This window comes from Denticeps clupeoides, unplaced genomic scaffold, assembly GCF_900700375.1.
Source record: "Denticeps clupeoides unplaced genomic scaffold, fDenClu1.1, whole genome shotgun sequence".
NCBI classification, from domain to species: domain Eukaryota; kingdom Metazoa; phylum Chordata; class Actinopteri; order Clupeiformes; family Denticipitidae; genus Denticeps; species Denticeps clupeoides.
Genome location: NW_021630086.1, coordinates 251143 through 274973, shown reverse-complemented (window position 1 = coordinate 274973; position 23831 = coordinate 251143). Strand labels below are relative to the sequence as shown.

Below are 23831 nucleotides of genomic sequence, written 5' to 3'. Positions count from 1 at the left end.
CTCTGTCCCCGGAGAAAGTCCGCCAGGTTCGGGGTTCGCGATGAAGAGAGCCCGACTGGCCCGTCTGCTGCTGGCGACCTGCCTGGGGTCCCTCACGATGCTCATCTTCTACCTCCAGAGCGGCTCTGTGTTGGGTGAGTGGGGTGTGGGGGTCTCCTCATCCTCGGGTCACAACCACTCAGCAGCTGACCACAGAGGTAACAATTTGACCTGGTGACAACAGCGGAACTTTGTTGTTTTGGGTAGAAAACAGGAACTTTTAAACTGACGTTTCTCATCATGTGTTGAATATCTAACTCAGACTTGCATTTACTTCTCCTTCTCTGTCTCACAAAAACACGCACACACACACAAACACTTAATAATTCAGGGTGCCACATGCTATAAATAGTATTTGTCTTTCATGACCATAAATAAACACATCATGCATTTTATGTACGAAGATTGGTCACGGAGACCAGGATTTGTTCTGATAACTGAATGCTGGAGACACATTATGAGGGTTTGTAGATTTAGACTGCTGGTCAGTTTGGAGGATCTCTCTGCCACATCTAGTTGAGTAAGTCTGGCTTCCTGTTTCCCTTTATAAACGTCAGCGGCGTCAACTTCCTTCAGAGGAATAAAAGGTACTTGTCCTTCAGAACTGGAGACACAACATTACATACACACTCAACACGCCATCATAAACACACTCAACACTACATCATACACGCCATCATAAACACACTCCACACTACATCATACACACCATCATAAACACACTCAACACTACATCATACACGCCATCATAAACACACTCAACACGCCATCATAAACACACTCAACACTACATCATACACGCCATCATAAACACACTCCACACTACATCATACACACCATCATAAACACACTCAACACTACATCATACACGCCATCATAAACACACTCAACACGCCATCATAAACACACTCAACACGCCATCATAAACACACTCAACACTACATCATACACGCCATCATAAACACACTCCACACTACATCATACACACCATCATAAACACACTCAACACTACATCATACACACCACCATAAACACACTCAACACTACATCATACACGCCATCATAAACACACTCAACACGCCATCATAAACACACTCAACACGCCATCATAAACACACTCAACACTACATCATACACGCCATCATAAACACACTCCACACTACATCATACACACCACCATAAACACACTCAACACTACATCATACACGCCATCATAAACACACTCAACACTACATCATACACACCACCATAAACACACTCAACACTACATCATACACGCCATCATAAACACACTCAACACTACATCATACACACCATCATAAACGCACTCAACACTGCATCATACACGCCATCATAAACGCACTCAACACTACATCATACACGCCATCATAAACGCACTCAACACTACATCATACACGCCATCATAAACACACTCAACACTACATCATACACACCACCATAAACACACTCAACACTACATCATACACACCATCATAAACACACTCAACACTACATCATACACGCCATCATAAACACACTCAACACTACATCATACACACCACCATAAACACACTCAACACTACATCATACACGCCATCATAAACACACTCCACACTACATCATACACGCCATCATAAACACACTCAACACTACATCATACACACCATCATAAACGCACTCAACACTACATCATACACACCATCATAAACGCACTCAACACTGCATCATACACGCCATCATAAACACACTCAACACTGCATCATACACACCATCATAAACACACTCAACACTACATCATACACACCACCATAAACACACTCAACACTACATCATACACACCATCATAAACACACTCAACACTACATCATACACGCCATCATAAACACACTCAACACTACATCATACACGCCATCATAAACACACTCAACACTACATCATACACGCCATCATAAACACACTCAACACTACATCATACACGCCATCATAAACACACTCAACACTACATCATACACGCCATCATAAACACACTCAACACTACATCATACACGCCATCATAAACACACTCAACACTACATCATACACACCATCATAAACACACTCAACACTACATCATACACACCATCATAAACACACTCAACACTACATCATACACACCACCATAAACACACTCAACACTACATCATACACGCCATCATAAACACACTCAACACTACATCATACACACCATCATAAACACACTCAACACTACATCATACACACCACCATAAACACACTCAACACTACATCATACACGCCATCATAAACACACTCAACACTACATCATACACACCATCATAAACACACTCAACACTGCATCATACACACCACCATAAACACACTCAACACTGCATCATACACACCATCATAAACACACTCAACACTACATCATACACGCCATCATATACACACTCAACACTACATCATACACACCACCATAAACACACTCAACACTACATCATACACGCCATCATAAACACACTCAACACGCCATCATAAACACACTCAACACTGCATCATACACACCACCATAAACACACTCAACACTACATCATACACACCATCATAAACACACTCAACACTACATCATACACGCCATCATATACACACTCAACACTACATCATACACGCCATCATAAACACACTCCACGCTGCATCGTACACGCCGTGGTAAACCGTCTGAATGAAGGGGGTGTTGGTTTTTGATCAGTAACAGTCTGTGTTCGTGTGTATATACTCAGAAGCTGAAGTAATTGTGGGGAGAAACAGTTCACCCAGCAGGACCAGCAGAACCTCCCTACAGATGCTCTACAGCAGTGATCAGGTGACTCTCTTCATGTTTCTTTCATTAATTGTTCCTGGTAATTTACCAGACGCCCTAATCCAGAGGGACTTACAGTCAGTAGTTACAGGGACAGTCCCCCCCGGAGACACTCAGGGTTAAGTGTCTTGCTCAGGGACACGATAATAGTAAGTGGGGTTTGAACCTGGTCTTCTGGTTCATAAGCGAGTGTGTTACCCGCTAGGTTATTACCTCCTCCCTATTAATGATCTCTGTAAATATGAGTCTCCAGTAGAGCTCTGCTCTTATTGGACAATGATTTAGATGGATGATATTTGCCTTTTTAACCGTAACGTTGCTCCCTCCGCTGTTCCTGTCCGTAGACAAACCTTTCAGACATTCAGGCGTCTCTGAAGAGTCGGCGGGAGCGGCTGGAGGAGGTCTGTCGCTCCCACCCCTTCAAGAAGCAGGCGCTGACCCCGGACGACCTTCGTCACCTGATTGTGGACGATGAGCATGGCCTGCTGTACTGCTACGTCCCCAAGGTGGCCTGTACCAACTGGAAGAGGGTGATGATGGTCTTGACCGGCGGTGGGCGATATCAGGAGCCGCTGGCCATCCCTGCTAATGAGGCCCACGTGCCCAGCCACCTCCGCTCGCTGGCCGACTTCTCCGCCTCCGAGATCCACCGCCGCCTGCGCAGCTACCTGAAGTTCGTCTTCGTGCGCGACCCCTTCGAGCGCCTGGTCTCCGCCTACCGCAACAAATTCACTCGCAGCTACAACAGCGCCTTCCACAGGCGCTACGGCACCGAGATCGTCCGGCAGCATCGCCGCCACCCCGCGCCCGAGGCCCTGCGGCGCGGCCACGACGTCTCCTTCGCAGAGTTCCTTTATTACCTGGTGGATCCGCGGACCCGGCGTCAGGGGCCCTTCAACGAGCACTGGGAGCGCGTCCACCAGCTGTGCCACCCCTGCCTCGTCCACTACGACGTGGTGGGCAAATACGAGACCCTGCAGCAGGACGCTCAGTACGTCCTGAAGCTGGCTGGCGCCGGGGACAAAATCCACTTCCCTGCCCTGGCCAAGGACTCTCGGACTACGGGGGACACGGCGGCCGGCTTCTTCAGCAGCATCGGACCCTTCTACCAGAGGAGGCTGTACAGTCTTTACCACATGGACTTCCTGCTCTTCAACTACTCCACCCCCACCTACCTGCAGCTGCGCTGACAGCTGATCGCCGAGAGACATGTTGTCCACCAGGAGCCTGAAAAGAGGGGGTTTTCACCAACCAGACTCTCCATTCATTTTATACAAAGTCCCAAAACCTGCTTACCACCTGAGACACGTTACCCTGGCTGTCTCCAGGGGGACTGTCCCTGTCACTACTGAGTAAGGTGCTCTGGATAAATGCTGTAAATGTATTTATTTTAAGTATGTGACCTGAGGACAGTAACATTACTATCAGACTCGAGTATCGGGATGTTAAATGCACCATGTGACATGTTACGCCATCACTCGCCGACCCGTGTCCTTGTAGAAGAGTTCCGTCCACCATCTCATGTCTTTCCCTTTAGTCCCGTATGCCTGTGAATGAATGATGGCTGGAACATGTTCACCTTCTTTATTCCAACTAATCCCATAAATCCTGATCACAATTACAATCAACCCACTGGGCGTGGCACAGATGTGTAAATAAATCTACTGAAGATTTCAAATTTCATTCAGACTTGTAGTAACACGGTTCATGTTAAAGTGATGTTCTCTGTCGATCCCTCGTAGTCCGTATGTTTCAGCAATGTGCCGGTCTCGTAGCCGTGTGTGTGTGAACAGACCAGGAAGGGATGGACCCTCTGAGCCCCGTGTCCAGTGGAACTGTCCTGGAAGCAGCTTCTTCCAGCGTCGTGAGACTCTCAGACGCCCAGACCCTTCACCAGCATGATGAAGTGGAAGCAGAGGGCCAGGAAGCCCGTCCCCAGCAGGTCTCCCAGCGCCGTCAGGTACGGGATGGAGAAGTTGTCTGGATCCAGACCCCGTCGCCACATCAAGCGAACGATCAGGTCTGCGGCGTACAGCAGGATGGCCACCTGGGAAGAAACGGGTTTACCAGAGGCCACAGCATTTCTACCTGCATTTATTCATGGTTCCTCAGCAGACCATTTATTTACAGTTTTGCTCGTATAATTCGAGTTATTTCATGCTCAGGTTTAAGTTATCTGTGTTGCCAGACGGGGTGGTTTGCTAGTTGAAACAAGATAGAAAACGTTTCTCAGAGCTTTTTGACTACATCTCATGTGTTTTTGGTGCTTTCTAGGTGATTTTACTGGTAGCAACACTGAGATCTCATCACTGTCTACTAGTACTATAGAGCCAAATACATCCGAATTGTGCTGATGACCCCATATTTCTGGATCTGACTGTAAAATCAGAATAAAATGTGTTTAGTTTAGAACGGGTATTTGCTGGAATGTCTGATAAACAGTCATGCGTGATGTGATGGAAGGTTACAGGACAGGTCAGGACAAGGTGGTACCTGCAGCAGTGCAGCACACAGGTAGCAGCAGGTGAAGGTGACAGTGATGGCGCTGTGGCCCCCCTGCAGGAGGCTTATGGCGAACAGGAACACCAGGTGGCCCGGCATCACCAGGAGGAACAGGACTCTGGCGGACTTGGAGTTGACACCTACAGAGGCACAGCGCAGACACGTGACTTGTCATTGTTGTACACTGCAGCACAGCACACGGTGCCCCGGTGAAACGTGTCCTCTGTATTTAACCGTGACCCTTGGTGAGCAGTGGACAGCAGTGTGTGGGGACGGGACCTGAGTGGAAGAAGGTGTCGCAGGGGTTGGGCCAGTGCTGCTTCATCTTGTAGGGCAGGACCCCCGGTACGCTCCAGAAGTGCAGAAAGGTGGAGACCCGGCTGGCTTGGATTGCAACCAGGTTCCCCCCAACGCCTAGAGAGCAGATAGACATACTGAACACCCCCTAACTCCCAATCCAGGTAAGCTCAGCGCTGAGAGTCGACTGACCGTTAATGACTGGCGTGAAAGCGGCCATTCCTTCGAAGTTCGGGTCACTCACAGTCTGGTCAAGAATAAGACCCCCGAGGCTGAAACGAACAGTCATATCATCGATGTCAACCATCAAACACAGCATCACAGAGTGGTTCTGCTCTGGTGACCTTTGACCTGTACCTGCTGATGGACATGGCCACAACGACAGGCTGCCACCCGGTTCTGAGGACCTCCTGGATCTGTGGGCTGCGGCGGGCGAGGACCACCCACAGCGGGATGAGGGCGATGAAGAAGAGACAGACCAGAGGACAGAGGTACCAGATATCTACAGGATCAGATCAGAGCTCTTGCAACCCCTGGAGGCCTAAAGGTGTCATTACATCAACATCAGATCAACACACACACACACACACACACACACACACCTCGGTACTGAAACAGAGTAGTGCTGATCCCAGCCAGTAAAGACAGGGTGATGAGGTCTCCCAGACTGGCGGCAATGGGCGTGGCAACATTGTCCGGATTGATGCCCACTTTCCTGGAGCCAATGATGACCCCGATCATCACCAAGCCTGGAGGAAGGGTGGTGGGTTTAGGGCCACACTTCATCATAACACAGAGGCGTGGAGTGGCTGCGCTGTCATTTACCTAAAGACAGTGCAGCGATAAAGGCTGTGGTGACACTGCTGGCACACAACACCGCCGCCTGGTCCAGCTCAACGCTGCCGCGCGAGAAGGCGCCCAGAACCACGGCTGCCAGCGCGGCCAGGAACCCCACAACAGTGGCCTGAACCTGAGCAGCAGAGCACATTAAAAAGACTGATATTAATACAGCGCTTTTTACAATGTCACAATGGAACAGAAGATCAACAGTGGCAAGACACCTTGAGAAGAACCAAGGCTCAGCGAGAGGAACCCATCCTCCTCCTGGCATGTTGAATGAGATTCATCCAGGAAATATGGCGTATGGAGGTTAGGTTATGATGTAATACTACGGTACATACCTGTATGAGGGCCAGGTTACTGCACACCATCGTCCACTGCTGCTTGGGGTCGTCCAGCTGTCCAGTGTTGGCCTGTGCAGGAGAAGCAGTCACTGTTACGCTCGCAGGCAGAATGCAGGCGGCCTGAACGCGGCGGCGGTGCTCGACTCACGGCGGTGGAGAGCCGGGAGGCCAGAGTCATCTCCAGATTACCCTTCAGTCCAACCAGCGCTGGGACCAGGATGAAGACCTCAGTGATGGTTTTAAACACCTCCCAGTGCTGAAAGAACCCAGAAACATCACTGTAGCCTACATGTTCCTACACCCACTCAGGATCAAATTTTCACAACAATTTTGACAGCCAAAACTCCCAAACGGCCCAGCTTGGCAACAATAATGTTCCAGAGATCTACACTCAGTGGGAAGGTGGAGGAGATAAGAGTCTATTTTGAGTCCCTGCTGAGTGTGGCTTCTGTCACATGCAGTCCCATGTGGCCCAGTTCTAGTGATGGAACAACAGATCTCTGTCCCCGCCGGTGGAACATTAAGCTGTCGGATCCCAGCGGGACGGGTGGATGAGTGATCAGCAGCAGCCACACGTGGCCACCACCACCCGAAAAGAAAGTTACTAAGTCACTTAACAGCCAGCGGGGCAGAAGGGGAGAAATCCGAACAGAATGAGCTGGACCTCAGTCATGAAGACAGAAATCATCATCCATCATGATATAAAGTGGCGTACTTGTACGATGTCCATGACGATGCCAGCTGCCACCATGCCCAGCCCTGCCACCAGGTACGGCAGGAGCACCTGGCTGGCGATGAGGCAGGAGCTCTCCGGGAAGAATCCGTGGGCGGAGCGGGTCAGTTTACAGGTGAAGCCCCGCAGCTTCCGGCCCTGGTAGCAGAGCTGCAGCTCCAGCTGTGTGACCACCATGGCCACCGTTAGCCCATGTCCTGAGTTCTCCCCTGTGGCTGAAGGAACCGTCACCTGATGTGGTCACCCTGAGACCAAAGAGTCTTGTAGCCGATGAAGACAGATGGGGGGCGGGCCTACAGCCCAAAGATGTCCATCACTCCATCATGTCCAGGCACCTCTCAGCTGCAGCTCTGGGTCCGGCGTCTACGTCACCCACAACGTGACTCACTCTTTCCACTGCTGCTCCTGTCTCTCTGCTCTAACAGGTGGAGAACCTGACAGAAACACATGTCCCTTCCTAGCGGTGGCTCCACCCCTCTCCCTCCCGACATGTGACCCCGCTGGCTGTCACCGACCGGCATTTAAAGAGAGAACCAGCACAGCACCGGCTGCTGACGGAGCCATGATTCAGCTGAAACCAGAGGCACCTCTTGTCAGCAGGTGGCGCTGGAGAGCATCTAAACTACAATTAGAAACTTTTTCTCCAGAAGCCACGAGAACGATGACCTGTTTATCCAAATAGCTGACTTATAAAATGTAATGGTTAAAGGTTGTCGGTAAATGTCCACTGATCAGCTGATGTGTGTGTATCTGAATACATCTGAATCTCCTCCTCGGCCTTGCTCACCTGGACACTGTCCAGCACCATGCCGGCCATCACCATCCCCATCCCGGCCAGCAGGTAGGGGACGACCACCTGGAGGCAAATGGAGGAGACCGATTCTTCTTCAGTTGTAGCCAGGAGTCGTTTGGAGATTTTAGTTGGAGGTGCAGAAGGGGGCAGCAGCTGGGCATCGGGGCCATCCCAGTCATCCACCAAGCTCTCACTGGTGACACCGGACTGTCCTCTGGCCCTTGCCTTTTTGGACTTTTTGGAGCGCGCCCCTCCCTTCCTCTGACGAAGCTCATCTCCTGGCATGGTGCTTGTCAGCTGCAGGTCAGAGGAGGGTGCAGGACATGAACACCTTCATACATGGACATGCAGGACATGAACACCTTTATGTATGGACATGTAGGACATGAACACCTTCATACATGAACATGCAGGACGTGAACACCTTCATACATGGACATACAGGACATTAATCACAGGTCTAGGCAGGACATGAACACCTTCATACCTGGACATGCAGGACATGAACACCTTTATGTATGGACATGTAGGACATGAACACCTTCATACATGAACATGCAGGACGTGAACACCTTCATACATGGACATACAGGACATTAATCACAGGTCTAGGCAGGACATGAACACCTTCATACCTGGACATGCAGGACATGAACACCTTCATACATGGACATGCAGGACGTGAACACCTTCATACATGGATATGCAGGACATGAATCACAGGTCTAGGCAGGACATGAACACCTTCATACATGGACATGCAGGACATGAATCACAGGTCCATGAAGGACATGAACACCTTCATACATGTTCTACACATATTCAAACATCTGAAAATAAAGGTGTTTATTAGATGACTGATTCAATTTGTTAATATTTTACTCTTCTGCAGATCAATAACTCTGAAACGTGATGAAGTGGGTGCGTGTCAGATCTTCACATTACATCATTTCACAGTTACACTTTAAACTGCTCGCCCCATGCTGCAACCCTCACTGTGTAATAAAACTCAGCACGGTGTGTTTTTAATGATACAGGAACGGCTTGTTACTCAGTCGCGGAGGCAGCGACCATATGGACGCCGCCATGTTTCCCCGCGAGCCAGAGCCTTGTCTGCAGCACGTCTCGCGAGAGTACGGAATCGCGTCAGATCTCGCGAGATGAACGAGTCGGTAGTGAATACGTGTCCGAAATTTAGGAGGAAAAGCAGAACGCGGATCAGATTTCATATCGCTGACAGCCACGTATTTACCATTTCTTTCGTTCAATGTCCTGTTTAATTTCAGTTTTTTTAATACAGGAAAGTTGAAAACTCAAGAGAGTTAAATAACGCGTCCGAATGAAGGAGAGAGAACTGACCTGAGCCCAGCCTGTTCCTCACCGATGGAGGCTCCTCATGAAGGACACAGTGGGGGACGTCTGTAGGCCAGGGACACTTTCGGCTGAGCTGCATCTTAAATTTCAGCCCCGTTGGCAGATTAAGAGCCTCACATCCCACTTTTAAAGGTGCACCAGGCTTGAACACTGTCTGATACTCCACCATATTCCACCATATTAAACCACTTCCACCTCTTTCTAATCAAATCTGATGTCTGCTTATTTCACCTTCTAGATGGAATTTTCAATCCAATTTTGTTCTTTCACCTTCCAGTTCATCTGCACTGTTTTCTAAGCTTTTACACGTTTTTATAGAATGGAGTAATACTGAATATTTTCTTTAAAACACCCAGATTCCGAATAAATGTACATGAAGTTTAAATCTACAAAGAAAACAGAACAGAGCTATTGCAGTGCACAGCGGAGACCAGCAGGTGGACACCTGCTCTCAGTCATTCATTTATCCAGAGCACCTTACAGGGACAGTCCCCCTGGAGACAGTGTCTTGCTCAGGGACACGTCTTCTGGTTCATGTATGACGGCGTTACTTTCAAGGATACTACCATTACTACCATGTTCCTACATGAAGAACATGGGGCTTTACTCCAGGTTTATATTCCTTTCATTCATCCACCATCGATGACAGATGATCATTTCCCCATGGTGCCATGGTCAGTCCTCTCCTCTGAATTTGCACACCATCTTGAGGTATTCGAGGCAGACCTTTATGTGCATGTGTGAGTGGGTGAGTGTGGAACACTGGTTATAAATAAATGGCCACCTGTCCTCGGCACACCAGCAGCTCCATGGCCTCACGTGGGTCTCTGCCAGTGCTGTCGGAGATCCCTCCTCTTCCCAGGAGGGGAATAATCTCCAACAAGTTCCGTGAGTCTCCTACATTTTGATAGCGGCTCCCTGATGGCCAGCACTGCCACCACGGCCGCTCTACTAAGACATCCTGGAGCAACACCGTGCTGGGCAAAATCGGACTGGAAGCCACTGCACAGAAGACAACACAGCAGTAATGTGTAGGAATGTGTAATGTAGTAGGAACAGCTGAGAAACCAGCGCCAGAATCTATAGTCTCTTAATCTGTGTCTCGCTGTTTTAGGACTGATCACCAAAACTTCAGTCCTATCTGAGTTGTCTCTGATGTACTTTACACATTTTCCAGTTTACAGAGGTGGAGAACACCTCATGTTCATTTGCTGAATACATTTAGTAAACTGATCACTGCGCCTCATCTCTGTGGTCATGTGGTCTCACTGCGTCATGTGATGTGGAGCTCTCTCATCACCAGCCACCAGAACCTGTGTAATTATGACCGCGGTTGATAATGATGGTGATCATTATGGTGATGGTGATAAAGCACTGAGTGGATGCAATTTTGAATAAATCTCGCTTCATACACACACAGCGTGTTCAGTAAGTCATCACCGTCTCTCCACTGTGTGTCTGATGTCTTTCCTCCTGTCTGATCTGACGCAGTTGGTTCTGATCAACACAATGAGGTGTGTGTGTCTGTCTAAATGAAATAAAGCATCTCCATTCATCAAGAAGTCGACTTCCAGTGATGTCAGAAGCAGGCAGCAGCAAAGAAAAAATGTCCTGCAGTCGATCATGAAAAGTGGAAAATGCTCCCGTTTTCATCTAAAACCTGTAAACACACAAGACACATCTGCTGTGGTCTTCAGCAGCCATCTCTTCTGGAAATAGACCAGATGCTGTTTGTTTTGAGGGTGTGAACATGCGTGGCTGATCAGTGATCAATATGATCAGTGGAGTTGTGGTCTTACATTTATACATGTTTCATTATTTACCAGACGCCCTTATCCAGAGCATCTTACAATCAGTAGTGACAGGGACAGTCCCCCTGTCTTGTTCCTGTATGATTTTCCTGCCACTTCTCACGTGTTCACTTTGTATTGGTCTTTCACTTGGAATTCCAATAAAATAGATTCACGTTTGTGGCTGTAATGAGACAAAATGTGGAAAAGTTCAAGGGGGCTGAATACTTTTGCAATTTTCTGAATTTTACTCCTGTCATAAAAACACTGAAACAGGAAAACTGTGTAAATCTGACTGTTTCCCATTTCTCTTCCAGAGTGAACTTCTCCAGAAGATAAAACTTTAATCAGTGGATTATTTGTTGAACAAAGTCCTACTGGGCGAAGTTCTTAAACAATGAAAGAGTTTAGTTTTCAACATGAAGCTCAATGTGTTACATTTCACACACACACACACACACACACACACACACACACACACACACACACACAAGTTGATAAATTGCCCAGTAAGTGGAAGACATAAGTTAGGGTTTAATCTGAGAGGGTTATTATTTTACTCCTCTTTCATTTTGTGCTGCATGACACCACGTGTCCTCTTATTAAGTTGAGCACTGAGGGTCACGGGGTCCAGTTAGTGTGTTCTGGTCAGAACTTGTCTGTCCCTTAACTAGCTGCAGCTGGCTCAGCTGGACTCCTGTGGATTTCTTCCTGGTTTTTTTCCAGACCACTGTGTGTCTGCAAGGGACACAAGCCTGAGGGACGCTGTCAAACAGATGGCCTTAATTCAGTGGCCCCACGTCCCATAATTCCCCTTCCTTCCATTTCCACAGCTGTCACAGTGGGGAGTCTGTGAAGAGCAGAGAGTGAACCAGCCTTAAACAGGACAGAAAATGGATCTGGACAGAGAGAATGGTGATGGATGGAGTTTTCAGCTTTTCACCTCTTCTAATGTTTACACTTAATGACCACTCACCTTTCATTGGAGACTTACTCATCATAACCCAAGGCCTCTGAAGGTATCTGCTGTGGTATCTGATACCAGGCCATCAGTAGCAGATCCTGTAAGATGTGCTTGTAATCTCTTAGTAATAATGTCTTAATGTCTTAAAAATCATGTTATTAAAATTTTTATTTAATAATGTCTTTAATAATAATTAGAACTTATAAATTGAACTTTGTTGTGATATTCAGTGGATTTCATGACTGAATTGGAAAATTATAAGTTACAAACGCATGTAATAATGTCTGATATATGCCATTCATCAGATTATTCTGGTCTCATTCACTGATAAAATGATATAGCATTCTAGCTGTGCTGATATACAGGTGATATATGCCATGCCCATCGATCAAACATGGTTTGATCAAAGGTTGATAAACCCTAACCGGTATGATCAGAAGTCATGTTTCTGTAGATTAGGAGGAGCGTAAAGACGTTTCTTGTTTGTTGAGACTCTGTAGGCTCTTATCTGTCTTAATTCTCAGGTTTGCCCTCAGCTGACCAGATGTGTCCCTGTCAGGTGGACAAATTGTCATTGTCATGACGTTGAGCACCAGAAACAGCAGGCCAATCACCAGGCTTCTAGTAATGTGTTGGGGAAAAAATTGATAAACCGAGATGACTTTCAATCACTTCTGGACTTATGTTTAAAAATATAAAAGTGTAATATTTGGATATGTTTGCAATATTGCAAATTGGTTCACTTGAACACTTGCAATATTTGCAATATTGAGGTCTATAGCAGTCACAACAGCATTTCACCTCATATCATACCGTGTATGACTGTGCATGTGACAAATAAAATTTGAATTTGATAATAACTGCTCTGATTTATAACTATTTATGTATTGTGTGCATGTTCATATAAAGACGGTTGTAAATATGACATTGGTCCCAGTCATTGTGTAAATGAGGGACTGAGTCCCAGGCATATGTTTTCTCACATCAACAAGGCCCAAATTCCTTCAATATGAAGATTTATTTCTGAAATATAAAACCGTAATAAAAAATACAAAATGCCCTGGAGACTGTAGTAACAGCTTGTCACAGTCCCAGATCCGAATCCCTTTGGCTGCCAGATTTATTTCTCTTTTGCAGATCACATCCAGAATGAGGAGGTTGTTGGAGGTCAGTTTGCAGAGCGAGTGTTCCTGCTGCTTCGTGGAAAGCGATGGACTTTGATGTGTTTGGACAGGTGATCACTGCGGGCGAATGTCTTCTGACAGACTGGACACTGGTACGGCTTCACTCCTGAATGGGAGCGCCGGTGTCGTGAAAGCTCGTCTGACCTGGAGAACCTATGGAAAAACCGAATCAAATGACAACTGATAGAATTCAGTTAAGATGGTCTGTGTGTTCATTATAAGCACATTCTTCCGTGTGGACAGAACCCCTCTTCATGTTGGCCCTTGTGTCTGTATGACTCATCTGTCCTTGTCACCTGCTCTGAGGTCTTGGCCCACTCTAATGAGACCATTACCTATCTGTAATATTATCTATTAATGCACCTTTCCATTTTGCACTATTTGCACATTTATAATTCCTTTCACTGGTTAAGTGCTGTCTGTCTCATTGTTGTCTACATGCTACTCTTTTGTCCCCTGTTTGTAGGCCAGTCTGTCTGTTGCACACGGTCACTTTATGTCAGTATGTAACGTTGTTTAAACGTTCCATGTAGAACCAGGTTGTTTTGTTTTACTATATACTGTCTACTTTACTTTACTTTACTTTATTTTTTACTTTACTGTCTAACATGCATGTAGCTGAAATCACCATCTTCTTCTTCAGCACATGGGCACAAATTCAGGATCTGAACTGGACCAGGACTATCACCAACAGACCACAAGATGTGCATCCCATTAAGATTCACAATTTCTGGACATATAATAATCTGTATAATCTGTAGATGATCAGAAATGCTAATAAACAGGCAACAAAATGATCACAATATCTCTGAACTTCTTCTGTTGTTTTTTTTCCCCCTTGGATGACCAGTTAACTTATTAACATGAGCATGCACCATGGGACCATGGACACATTCAACAGATGGAGAGGTTTTCTTCTCACTTTCATTTCCTGACTGCTTGGAAATGGGTTCAGGCAGCCTGTGCTCTGGCCTGAGGGCTTTCTGCTCAGAGGTTAATGGAGGTCAGTCATAAAAATGGAGGAGGCCAGAAGTTCTGACTACAGACTGAGCTGCACGGATCATCAACTGGCGCTTAGATCCTCATCAGTGGATGAACTCTGATCCCTGAGGATGAGAGTAGGAGTTACGCAGCTCACTCAAGTGTTGTAGGCTGACCCACACTGACCTAGGCCATCTGATCAGTTCAAGCTTGAATCAACTTGCCCTCATTATGGACTAGAAGCTAAGCTGGGTCTCCCAGAAGGAAAATCTGACACTACATTCCAAAAAGAAAATGCAAGTGTTTGTCATTGTGAAACATTGCAGCACAGCACATGGTGTCATAGTGAAATGTGTCCTCTGTATTTAACCATCACCCTTGGTGATCAGTGGCCACCATGACAGGCACCCGGGGAGCAGTGTGTGGGGACGAGACCTTCATCAAGGGGCCCTCAGTGGAACCTTGGCGGGTCGATATTTGAAAACGGCAAGCTTCTGGTCATGAGTCTTTTTCCATACCCCCTAGGTCACAACTGCCCCTTGAAGCATTTTGTTGCTTCCTGTACACAGCATCCACCATAAAGGGACTTGAACCCTCAATCTTATCCATTAGGTATGGTGTTAGCTTTCAGTTGTGCTTTTCCTGACTGGGCAAGATGAACTGACTTAACAGCCAGGGAGCAAAGTCTTCTCGTCTTTATCTAATCAGCAGTTTTCAGATGTTTGCCATCAGCCACAATCCAAAACCTTTCCTCTGATCAAAACTTCACATCTACAGTTTCTATACAATTCGTGACTTGTTCCAATCCCACAAGGTACAAAACCCCTTCTTATGGACCAATTTTTTAGATTTGACCATCACAGTTCTCTTTTTCAAACCTTATTTCACACTCACCTCCAACCACATCCTGGCCAAGTGCATGCAAAGGGCTTCTCGCCAGTGTGTCTCCTTAGATGGGCCTTCAGGTGGCTACTCTTGGTGTACATCTTCACACATCCAGGAAATGTGCATTTATGCATCTTTATAAGTTCTGCCACTGAGCTCTTCTGAAGACCTGGGCTTGGGCTTCCTGCCACATCACCCTCGCCCAGCCCCATGGGCTTTGCTGCAATGGGCACAGGAGCGATGCGGACAAATTTAGAGGATGTGACGTTGAGGATTGCTGGTGGCACTAGTTGTGGCACCAGAGCAAAGGTCTGGCCTTGGATGTTGATCAGCAGCTGTGTGATTTTGACACCTGAAGGTGGTGAAGTCAGCTGAGGAGTGGCTGCTGCAACGGGTTCCTGTTTGACCTGTAAAGGCTGATTTTGTCCAGCTGCCTTTCCAGAGACCTCACCGTTTACCTTGTTTAAGGCACTCAGGGAACAACCAGCTGCACCAGCAGCTGAACCTGTTTTACCTGAGGTCTTCACCAGAGGACTGGGTCCTGACCTGGAGCTGTTCACCTCCATGTTCTCTTGTAGGAATTCCTCAATCTCCTCTAACGTGGGCTGGAAAAGGAGTCTGGCATGATCTTCCAGATCAGCTGTGAACACTGGAAAGTCGCAGTACTCATCCTTGCAGGTCCTGCCCCTTCGGGACTCCCATGAAAGCCCCATGGGAAGGACAGGCACTGAGCCACTGCTGAGAGAAGAGCAGGAAGTGCTGCTTAGAGACGCCTGGGAAAGAAGAAAGTCCACAAGCACCTGGGACTCAGGACTGGAACAGGAGCGGGGACTGGAGGGGTCACTGAGGTCATCTTCGGAATAACCCCCCTCGTCCATCTCAGGTGATAGCAGCAGGGAATGGCTGAAACTTGGAAACATCTCTTCCTCGACAAGCATGTGATCCACCATCCCTGTCCCATCAGACTGAGCAGCTACACTCACGTTGTGAAGATCTCAGCAGAAGGAGACTTTGCCCTGAAGATCAGGATGAGGTTTGATCATAATGAAGCTCAGACAGTCACAGTGTGGCTGGAAGAAAGGAGAAAAATAATAACAGAAATTAATAATATATTTTACAGACCGACATCTTGTAATCTTCATGTTCTCCGTTTTTTATTTGACTTCTTACTGACTGTTTGATGTCCGCAGTGCAGATCCTCCTCTCGGCTCCTCTCCTCTCATCTCCTCTCCTTCATCGGGCTGCTACTCCTCACTACAGGAGAGTCACGTGACCACCACGGAGGCTCGGCTCCTGCCCGCGTTCTGATTGGTCAGTTTGGCCAGAGTCTGTTTCCCCTTTCATGCCAGTTGATTAAAAATTAACCCTGCACGAGCTTGACATGGTGCACCATGGAAATGCAGTAAATGTATAATATCTGCTCTGACACACTCACTTTTATAGTTCTGTGTGGGAATGAAATAAAACTATTTAATGTGCAGCGTATTATATAACTTATTTACTGAAGTCTAGTGCAGCCCCTAATGCAGTTATTAGACAGATTAACATCCGTCTCTTGTGGGTTCGTCATCCTCTTTCAGCAGATTAGCACAGGGCCTTTTGCCCCGTGTGTGTATGTGTGTGTGTGTGTGTGTGTGTGTTTGTGTGTGTTATCGCTGTACTGTCCATCCATTCATCTATCCGTCTTTTATTCCTGTCTGGAAGGCAGCATGCTACAGTAATATCAGACCAAACTGGTGTCATGTTATTGCTGATATTATGAGTTCTGGTCATGATTCTGACCCCAGTTGATCCAACATGGCCAGTCATGGTACTTGACAATCTTACCACAGTTTGAAGGGGATGTTGAATGCAGACACTCCTGGCAGGTGCCTCCTCCTTAGAAATAAATCCAGGCCCATATTTAAACTGTACATACAGAAGTGTTATGGTCTGATGAGACCAAGGTTCCAGAAGATAAGTCAGCACTTGGCATAACCCAAAGAAGGTGTTGTGCGGGTAGCATCAGGTTTCTTCAGCTGGAACTGGGACTTTGGCAAGGTGGAAAGAATAATGAACAGATCCACAGACCTGTCACTTTTGTTTGGCCCAAAACATTCATGTGTGTGCTGGAAAGCTGTAGATGGAGAGGCTGGCAATGGCCTCATGTGTGCGGTGACCTGAGGAGGACCGTGCATAACTCTGAATTGGATTATTCATGTGTGGATTATTTGTCTGTTTTCATTTTTTTATCTCCATGTTCCAGTGTGGACGATAAACCGCGCTCTGCTCTGTTGGCTGTAAGCAGCTCGTCGGACCCACAAACACTGGCGTCCAGCCGCACTGCGGAGTTTCCACTGATGTAATGAAGCAGCGGAGCGGTGAGGTCAGTCGGCAGAACACAGGTGACATTGTAGTGAGGAACTGGCTGCGCTCAAGTTTATTAAAAGTTCAGTACATCATGTTGAGTGGTGTAACTGCACGAGAGCTTCCACATTTCCTCCAGGTTCACTTAATTTTTTTCAAGGCCTCAAAAATGTATCAGCATTTACATTTAACGCATTTACCAGACGTCCTGATCCAGAGCGACTTACAACGTGCTTCCATGTCACCATGGATGAAGTGGTCAGTTCTGGTTCACTAGGACCCCCAACTATGAATACAACCTTTTTATTCACTCTGTTCTAGTTTCTATACAGAAGTCAGACAAGAAGAAGGTTACAAGTTCATCTAAATCTTCTCTAAAGAGGAAGGTGTTGAGCTGCCGTGTGAAGGTGCTCAGTGACTGAGCTGGAAGTTCATTCCACCACCGAGGGGCCAAGACGGAGAAGAGTCTAGATGAGTGTCTTCCTTTTACCTTCAGAGATGGAGGGACCAGGCGAGCAGTACTGGAGGCTCGGAGTATACCAGGTGCAGTGCGAGGTGTAATAAGGGCTGTGAGGTAGGATGGTGTTTGGCTTTGTGATGCGTGCAGCTACTGGGATCCAGGGGGGTAGTAGCCTAGCGGGTAACACACTGAACCAGAAGACCCAGGTTCAAATCCCACTTACTACCATTGTGTCCCTGAGCAAGACACTTAAAGTGGGGGGACTGTCCCTGTAACTACTAGTTGTAAGTTGCTCTGGATAAGGGCTTCTGGTAAATGCTGTAAATGTAAATGTAGATAGATAGTTACACAGCTACAGGAGGTCAGTGCACTTCTCCAGAGCCACCAGAAGGTGACACCAGAACCCACATTCACATTTTTTATAGAAAATGCACAGCACTTAGATTACAGAATAATTACAATAAGTATAGGGAGATTGAACACAAGTAATAAACATTTTAATAGGACTATTTAAAATGTTCCTACATCAGTAACAGTATTGAACACATTAAGTATAGGAATGAAGTTTGATGGGTGTGGCTCAGCAGCTGCTCAGGAAACTTGCTCGGAACGTTCTTGTCCAGACAGGGTTCTGGTTCCCTGCATGGTCTGTGTGAACCATTTCAGTGTTTAATAAATCATCATATTCAGGGACTCGACTGGACTCACAAAAATACAAACAGCAGATATACACGAAGATACGAAAGAGAAGTGTGTGAAAAGTGTAACAGCGTTAAAATACACGTGTGAATGACACCTGGACAGTATTATGGATTTTATCAATTAATCAATTTATCTTTTAATTATTTTTGTTTATTTTAGTAATGGCATTTATTTTAATAATAGCTTTTAATAATGGCAAACAATTTACATTCAAATAAAATGTCTCATCATTTATGGATTGAGATGAAATAAAAAATAACTAAAATCTGCCTAATATGAAGCAGAATATCTTGTGTATCAGAGTTCTCCTCTGGTCTCTTCTGAACTGTTAGCTGCTGAGCCAGGGGTGCCTGAGACATTGTGCAGCAGTCGCCCTCTTCTTTGGAGAGAAGTCCAGCATTCGCAGTAGGAAGTCAGAAAAGAGCAATGCTTCATCCAAAAGGAAATGATACTTTTCCACCAGAACGTCGTATAAACCCCACGGCCGCAGCACCGAAATCCGCCGAAGGTTACCTGAGGAGGTGACAAAGTGAGACAACTGATGCGGAACATTCAGCAGGTATGGGGCATTACATTTAAATTTTATGGCATCTACCAGATGCCCTTATCCAGAGTGCTTTACAGTCAGTAGTAACAGGGACAGTCCCCCTGGGGACCCTCAGGGTTAAGAGTCTTGCTCAGGGACACAATGGTAGTAAGAGGGGTTTGGACCTAGGACTTTGTGGTCTTCTAACACCCCATTTGTGCCTTTGTGTGAAAGATGGATACAGAACAACTATCAGAATTAAATGACTGAATGGCATGTGATTGATTAGCTGCTGCTAAATGAATAGTGTATGTCATAGCTGGACTTTTTTGGGAGCTCCAGTTCCGTGTTCCTGATTCCCTGTTTGTATACACCATTTGTCATGTGTATAAAGGTATCCTCATTGTGTTTAGTCCTCATCCGGTCATTACCTTTCACTGTGTGTAGATGTCTATGTGGTCTTATGATATAAAACCCTGACAGATTCCTGACACTATGAGTGAGGCATTGCTACCCTTAAATCCCACATTAGTACCATTAAAGGCAGATGTAGAGATAAATGTGACATAACAGGAGTTGCCTTTTGGTCTGCAGTGTGTGAGTTCATCACCTCTGTGGTTGAAATAATTGTAGGAATATTTCCCAGACAGGGCCACCATCACAGGGATCTTTCCCAGCAGTTCAGTGATGTGAGCGATGTGATCTGGAAAAATGTACATTATTTTACACTGTCCAAGCAGAAAGGAAAAATGCTTTTTAAACATCTTCTCACCTTCCTCTACAGAGAAACACCTTCCAGCTTTGGGCTCAAACAGTGAGTCGCCTGTGATGAGTTCAAAAGCCTAAAAACAAAACAAGTAATTGAAGATTTATCATCACTATTACACAATTAATGATTACATTCATAACCAAGGATGTCCAAGGATGTTATTATTACATAAGTAATAATAACATTTCACCTTACTATTACTCAAGCAATTACACAAGTAATAATGACCATCACTATTACACAAATAATGATTACCTTCATCATCATCACTATTGCACAATTAAGAATGTCCTTTAACAATACTATTACTTCAGTATTAAGTACTTTCATTATTATTACTAAAAGAATAAAAAAGGACCTTCATCACTATAACCCATGTATTGATGACCTTTATCAGGTAATGATGTAAAGGAAATGATGACCTTTATCATCACTATTACATGTGTCCTCTGTTTTTAGCCCATCACCTTAGTGAGCAGCGGGCTGCCACTAAACTTCAGATTACGGCTCATTACCATCACTATTACTTGAGTAATGCTGAGTTTCATCACTTTCATGTAGAAGATATCATCATCATCATCATCAATATCAATGACGATCTGTTCATTTCCACCAGTGGTGAACTCTCACCATGCAGGCAACACTCCAGATGTCTGCTGGAGGACCATATTCAGACCCAAGCAGAACCTCAAGTGAGCGGTACTGACGAGTCTGGATCTTCTCACAGAAGTGTTTGTACTTGAAGAAAGATAGATGGAGTTACAGACGTAGAGTGTGTGTGTGTGTGTGTGTGTGTGTGTGTGTTTTACTCACCACCCAACATGAGCTTCCAAGATCTGCTAGTTTCACAGTAATTTTTTCCGGCCTGACCTTCTGTGTCTCTGTTCATTCAGATAATAAAGTGATGATCACTAGATCATTACTACGGTTCATCGTGGTGATCAGGACTGACCTGCTCTGTTGTCTTCTTGAAAACTGTCTTGTTGGGACAGTAGTTCCAGGTTCAGCAGGATGTTCTCTGGCTTGATGTCTGTGTGGATGATTTTGCAGCATGTGTGCAGGTAGTCCAGACCTTCAAGAACCTGAACACACACACCAGCACCTTTACACCAAACTCTTCTATGATGTGAAACTGGCCACTGGTAGGTAATGCTCTACCTGTATGATGATCCGTTTGACGCAGTTTAAGGACAGACCTGGGTTTCCAAAGCAGACCAGCCAACAGCGTAGATCTGGACCCAGCAGCTCCAAGACTAGACATAGATCTGAGCTCTGGGGTTAATGTCCAGTTAACGACAGTATAAAGACAAAACAAAAGGAAATAAGGAACATGCTTCTTCTTTCAGATTATGGATACGGATCCCATTGACTCCCACAATTTTAAATTCATCAAGCAGCTGGACGATGTGCCTGCTGTGAGGATGGTGAACTCTGGGACCACTGGCCTAATGACAAACACACCAGGTGAGTTGAGGACATTTGATCAGAACCCTATACCTAATACCTAGTAACTGTAACTCACACAGCGCAGCAGCGTGACCTCATCCTGTCCAGCCTGGGTGAATCCTGTCCCACTCTTCAACACTTTCACTGCTACTCGCTGACCTGACCTTCAGACGACATGACCCCACAGAGAGTCTCTACATAACTACATCTACCAAAGATCTTTATTACACAGCCTTATTACCTGCAGTCCAGGCACAACCACACGGTGGAGAAGTATCCCCATCCCAGCTTGGACAGCACCCTGTATCTCTTGTTGAAGATGTCCCCAATTTGGACAGGATGATATCCTCCTGTAGAAACCACAAATCAATTTCTAAACCAATAAAACATAAAAAACTAAAAATATATAGAGTAGGACTCTATTTTGAGGGGCTGATGAATGAAGAGAATAACAGAGAGAAACGTTTGGATGAGGTGAAGAAAATGCAGAAAGTTAGCAAATGGAAGTAACAAATGAAGAAGATAGATGACATACCTGTAAAAGCATGGATATTTTCAGGAGATATAGCAGAAGAGTTTTAACCAGATAGTTAATGCAGTCCTGGGAAGAGAGAAGATGCCTGACGAGTGGAGAAGAAGTGAACTGGTACAGATTGTTGAGAATAAGGGTGATGTGCATGTGTTACAGGAAAGAGCTGATGATCAGTGATCAAGAAGAGAGAATGATGGACAAGATTAGGAATGACTAGATTAGAGGGGTATCTAGGGTCTGGATGTTTGGAGATTAAGTGTTTGGATGTGCAGAAGAGAGGCACCAAGAATTTTGGGAGAAGGATGCTGAGGATCTAAATGCCCTTGTGGGAGGCTTATGGGGTCAAATAGGACATGCAGTAAGACACAGAGTATAAAGGAAAATAGAGACAACTCATAATGGAAAAGAAGGTTGAGTATAAAGAGCAGGGTTCTGAGAGATCATGTGGTGACTGTTGTGTGATTGGCTGACCGCTGCAGTATTCCTGGGGATCTTCAAAATCAAAAGTGGTCTCTGTGTCCAGGGGGTGAACATGACGCCCCTGAGCCAAGGTCCTATTAGAAGACAGACAGGAGCAGTATTAACACCACAAGAAACCAACAGGGGCAAAGTCAGGAAGCAGATCTCAGATGACTTCCGCCTGCTGCTGTGTTATTCTGAGCAGCATGCAGGCTACTTTTAGATTTTCCCCGACTCCCACCAAGCGGTGGCAGCTGGAGGCCCTCAGAGATGTCATGAAGTCACTTCAGTTCCATTAATCAGTACATGAAAATGTCTTAATAAATGAACCCCCTTTAAGCAGGATCCCTCAACCTCAATGGGGCAGTGGTGGCCTAGCAGGGGCTGTTAGCGGTTAAGGAAGCGGCGCCCGTAATCAGAATTCGAATCCCGATCCGCCAAGGTGCCACTGAGGTGCCACTGAGCAAAGAACCGTCCCCACACACTGCTCCCCGGGCGCCTGTCATGGCTGCCCACTGCTCACCAAGGGTGATGGTTAAATACAGAGGACACATTTTGTTGTGTGCACCATGTGCTGTGCTGCACAATGACAATCGCTTCACAAGCCATCATGAACTTTTTATGTGAAGTAGTAGTAAATGGTAAAAAAGTGAGGGTCACACCCATGAAATGTATATTTACTGTAGCACATGCACGTAAAGTCTGAAGAGAGGAATCAGATACTCACAGTCTTGCACCAGGATAGTCCTGCATGTCTGTCCAGAAGCGGGACGTTGGCTGTGGCAGATTTAGGACTGAGGGTCAGTGGGGCGGGGCTGGACCCCTCCCCCAGCTCTCTCTGATCTTAATGTTCCACCTGCACCCTGGAATTTGACTGGCTGGTGTGGGGCACCATGAGAATGACTGAACTGTACTTGCTGTACATTCTTCCTTCCAGTTATCTTCTCATAAAAGAATAGCACAGCCCATACAGTCCAACGTGGGAGCAGATCCTGCATTGCTTCCTGT

General features: G+C 46.1%; 4 protein-coding genes across 8 annotated transcripts; 1 reads left to right on the top strand and 3 right to left on the bottom strand.

Annotated features, from left to right (window-relative positions):
* On the top strand, window positions 1–4579 carry LOC114782641 (carbohydrate sulfotransferase 11-like). The gene is made up of 3 exons (XM_028968525.1): window positions 1–134; window positions 2817–2899; window positions 3241–4579. The coding sequence occupies exons 1-3, from the start codon at window positions 41–43 to the stop codon at window positions 4084–4086; spliced, it is 1023 nt and encodes a 340-aa protein (XP_028824358.1). The 5' UTR covers window positions 1–40; the 3' UTR covers window positions 4087–4579.
* LOC114782632 (solute carrier family 41 member 1) lies at window positions 4466–9911 on the bottom strand. 2 transcript variants are annotated; one of them, XM_028968514.1, is made up of 11 exons: window positions 9765–9911; window positions 8400–8702; window positions 7028–7135; window positions 6877–6948; window positions 6521–6665; window positions 6298–6444; window positions 6053–6197; window positions 5888–5967; window positions 5678–5812; window positions 5390–5538; window positions 4466–4943 (listed from the first exon to the last, which is right to left on the bottom strand). In XM_028968514.1, exons 2-11 carry the CDS (start codon window positions 8688–8690, stop codon window positions 4770–4772), a joined length of 1446 nt encoding a protein of 481 aa, XP_028824347.1. In that variant the 5' UTR covers window positions 8691–8702; window positions 9765–9911; the 3' UTR covers window positions 4466–4769. The 2 variants fall into 2 exon arrangements, with proteins under 2 accessions (XP_028824347.1, XP_028824348.1); XM_028968515.1 differs by lacking the exons at window positions 8400–8702; window positions 9765–9911 and adding an exon at window positions 7595–8049.
* A 3621-nt stretch (window positions 9912–13532) lies between these two features.
* Window positions 13533–16831, bottom strand: LOC114782637 (Krueppel-like factor 15). Of its 3 annotated transcripts, none has more exons than XM_028968521.1 (3): window positions 16758–16831; window positions 15593–16653; window positions 13533–13870 (listed from the first exon to the last, which is right to left on the bottom strand). In XM_028968521.1, exons 2-3 carry the CDS (start codon window positions 16531–16533, stop codon window positions 13702–13704), a joined length of 1110 nt encoding a protein of 369 aa, XP_028824354.1. In that variant the 5' UTR covers window positions 16534–16653; window positions 16758–16831; the 3' UTR covers window positions 13533–13701. The 3 variants fall into 3 exon arrangements, with proteins under 3 accessions (XP_028824354.1, XP_028824355.1, XP_028824353.1); XM_028968522.1 differs by having other exon boundaries at window positions 15593–16599; window positions 16706–16815; XM_028968520.1 differs by having other exon boundaries at window positions 16754–16815.
* A 2033-nt stretch (window positions 16832–18864) lies between these two features.
* Window positions 18865–23770, bottom strand: LOC114782634 (SRSF protein kinase 3-like). Of its 2 annotated transcripts, XM_028968518.1 has the most exons (12): window positions 23551–23770; window positions 22836–22918; window positions 22074–22182; window positions 21909–21996; window positions 21744–21831; window positions 21545–21651; window positions 21339–21468; window positions 21200–21267; window positions 21017–21124; window positions 20390–20459; window positions 20228–20320; window positions 18865–19604 (listed from the first exon to the last, which is right to left on the bottom strand). In XM_028968518.1, the coding sequence occupies exons 1-12, from the start codon at window positions 23574–23576 to the stop codon at window positions 19420–19422; spliced, it is 1155 nt and encodes a 384-aa protein (XP_028824351.1). In that variant the 5' UTR covers window positions 23577–23770; the 3' UTR covers window positions 18865–19419. The 2 variants fall into 2 exon arrangements, with proteins under 2 accessions (XP_028824351.1, XP_028824350.1); XM_028968517.1 differs by having other exon boundaries at window positions 20228–20459.
* Between the last annotated feature and the right edge of the window lie 61 nt (window positions 23771–23831).

Coding starts and splice junctions, on each gene's coding strand:
- LOC114782634 (XM_028968517.1), bottom strand. CDS start 23,576: ATGCAGGACTATCCTGGTGCAAGACT. Junction 21,652..21,743: donor TGTGGGAGTCAATGGGATCC/GTATCCATAATC, acceptor CCCAGAGCTCAG/ATCTATGTCTAGTCTTGGAG. Junction 21,268..21,338: donor TCAAGAAGACAACAGAGCAG/GTCAGTCCTGAT, acceptor CTGAATGAACAG/AGACACAGAAGGTCAGGCCG.
- LOC114782641 (XM_028968525.1), top strand. CDS start 41: ATGAAGAGAGCCCGACTGGCCCGTCTGCTGCTGGCGACCTGCCTGGGG. Junction 135..2,816: donor CCAGAGCGGCTCTGTGTTGG/GTGAGTGGGGTG, acceptor GTATATACTCAG/AAGCTGAAGTAATTGTGGGG. Junction 2,900..3,240: donor TGCTCTACAGCAGTGATCAG/GTGACTCTCTTC, acceptor TCCTGTCCGTAG/ACAAACCTTTCAGACATTCA.
- LOC114782632 (XM_028968514.1), bottom strand. CDS start 8,690: ATGCCAGGAGATGAGCTTCGTCAGAGGAAGGGAGGGGCGCGCTCCAAA. Junction 6,949..7,027: donor CCTCCCGGCTCTCCACCGCC/GTGAGTCGAGCA, acceptor TCTCCTGCACAG/GCCAACACTGGACAGCTGGA. Junction 6,198..6,297: donor TACTCTGTTTCAGTACCGAG/GTGTGTGTGTGT, acceptor CTGATCCTGTAG/ATATCTGGTACCTCTGTCCT.
- LOC114782637 (XM_028968521.1), bottom strand. CDS start 16,533: ATGGTGGATCACATGCTTGTCGAGGAAGAGATGTTTCCAAGTTTCAGC. Junction 13,871..15,592: donor TGGCCAGGATGTGGTTGGAG/GTGAGTGTGAAA, acceptor GTTTTTCCATAG/GTTCTCCAGGTCAGACGAGC.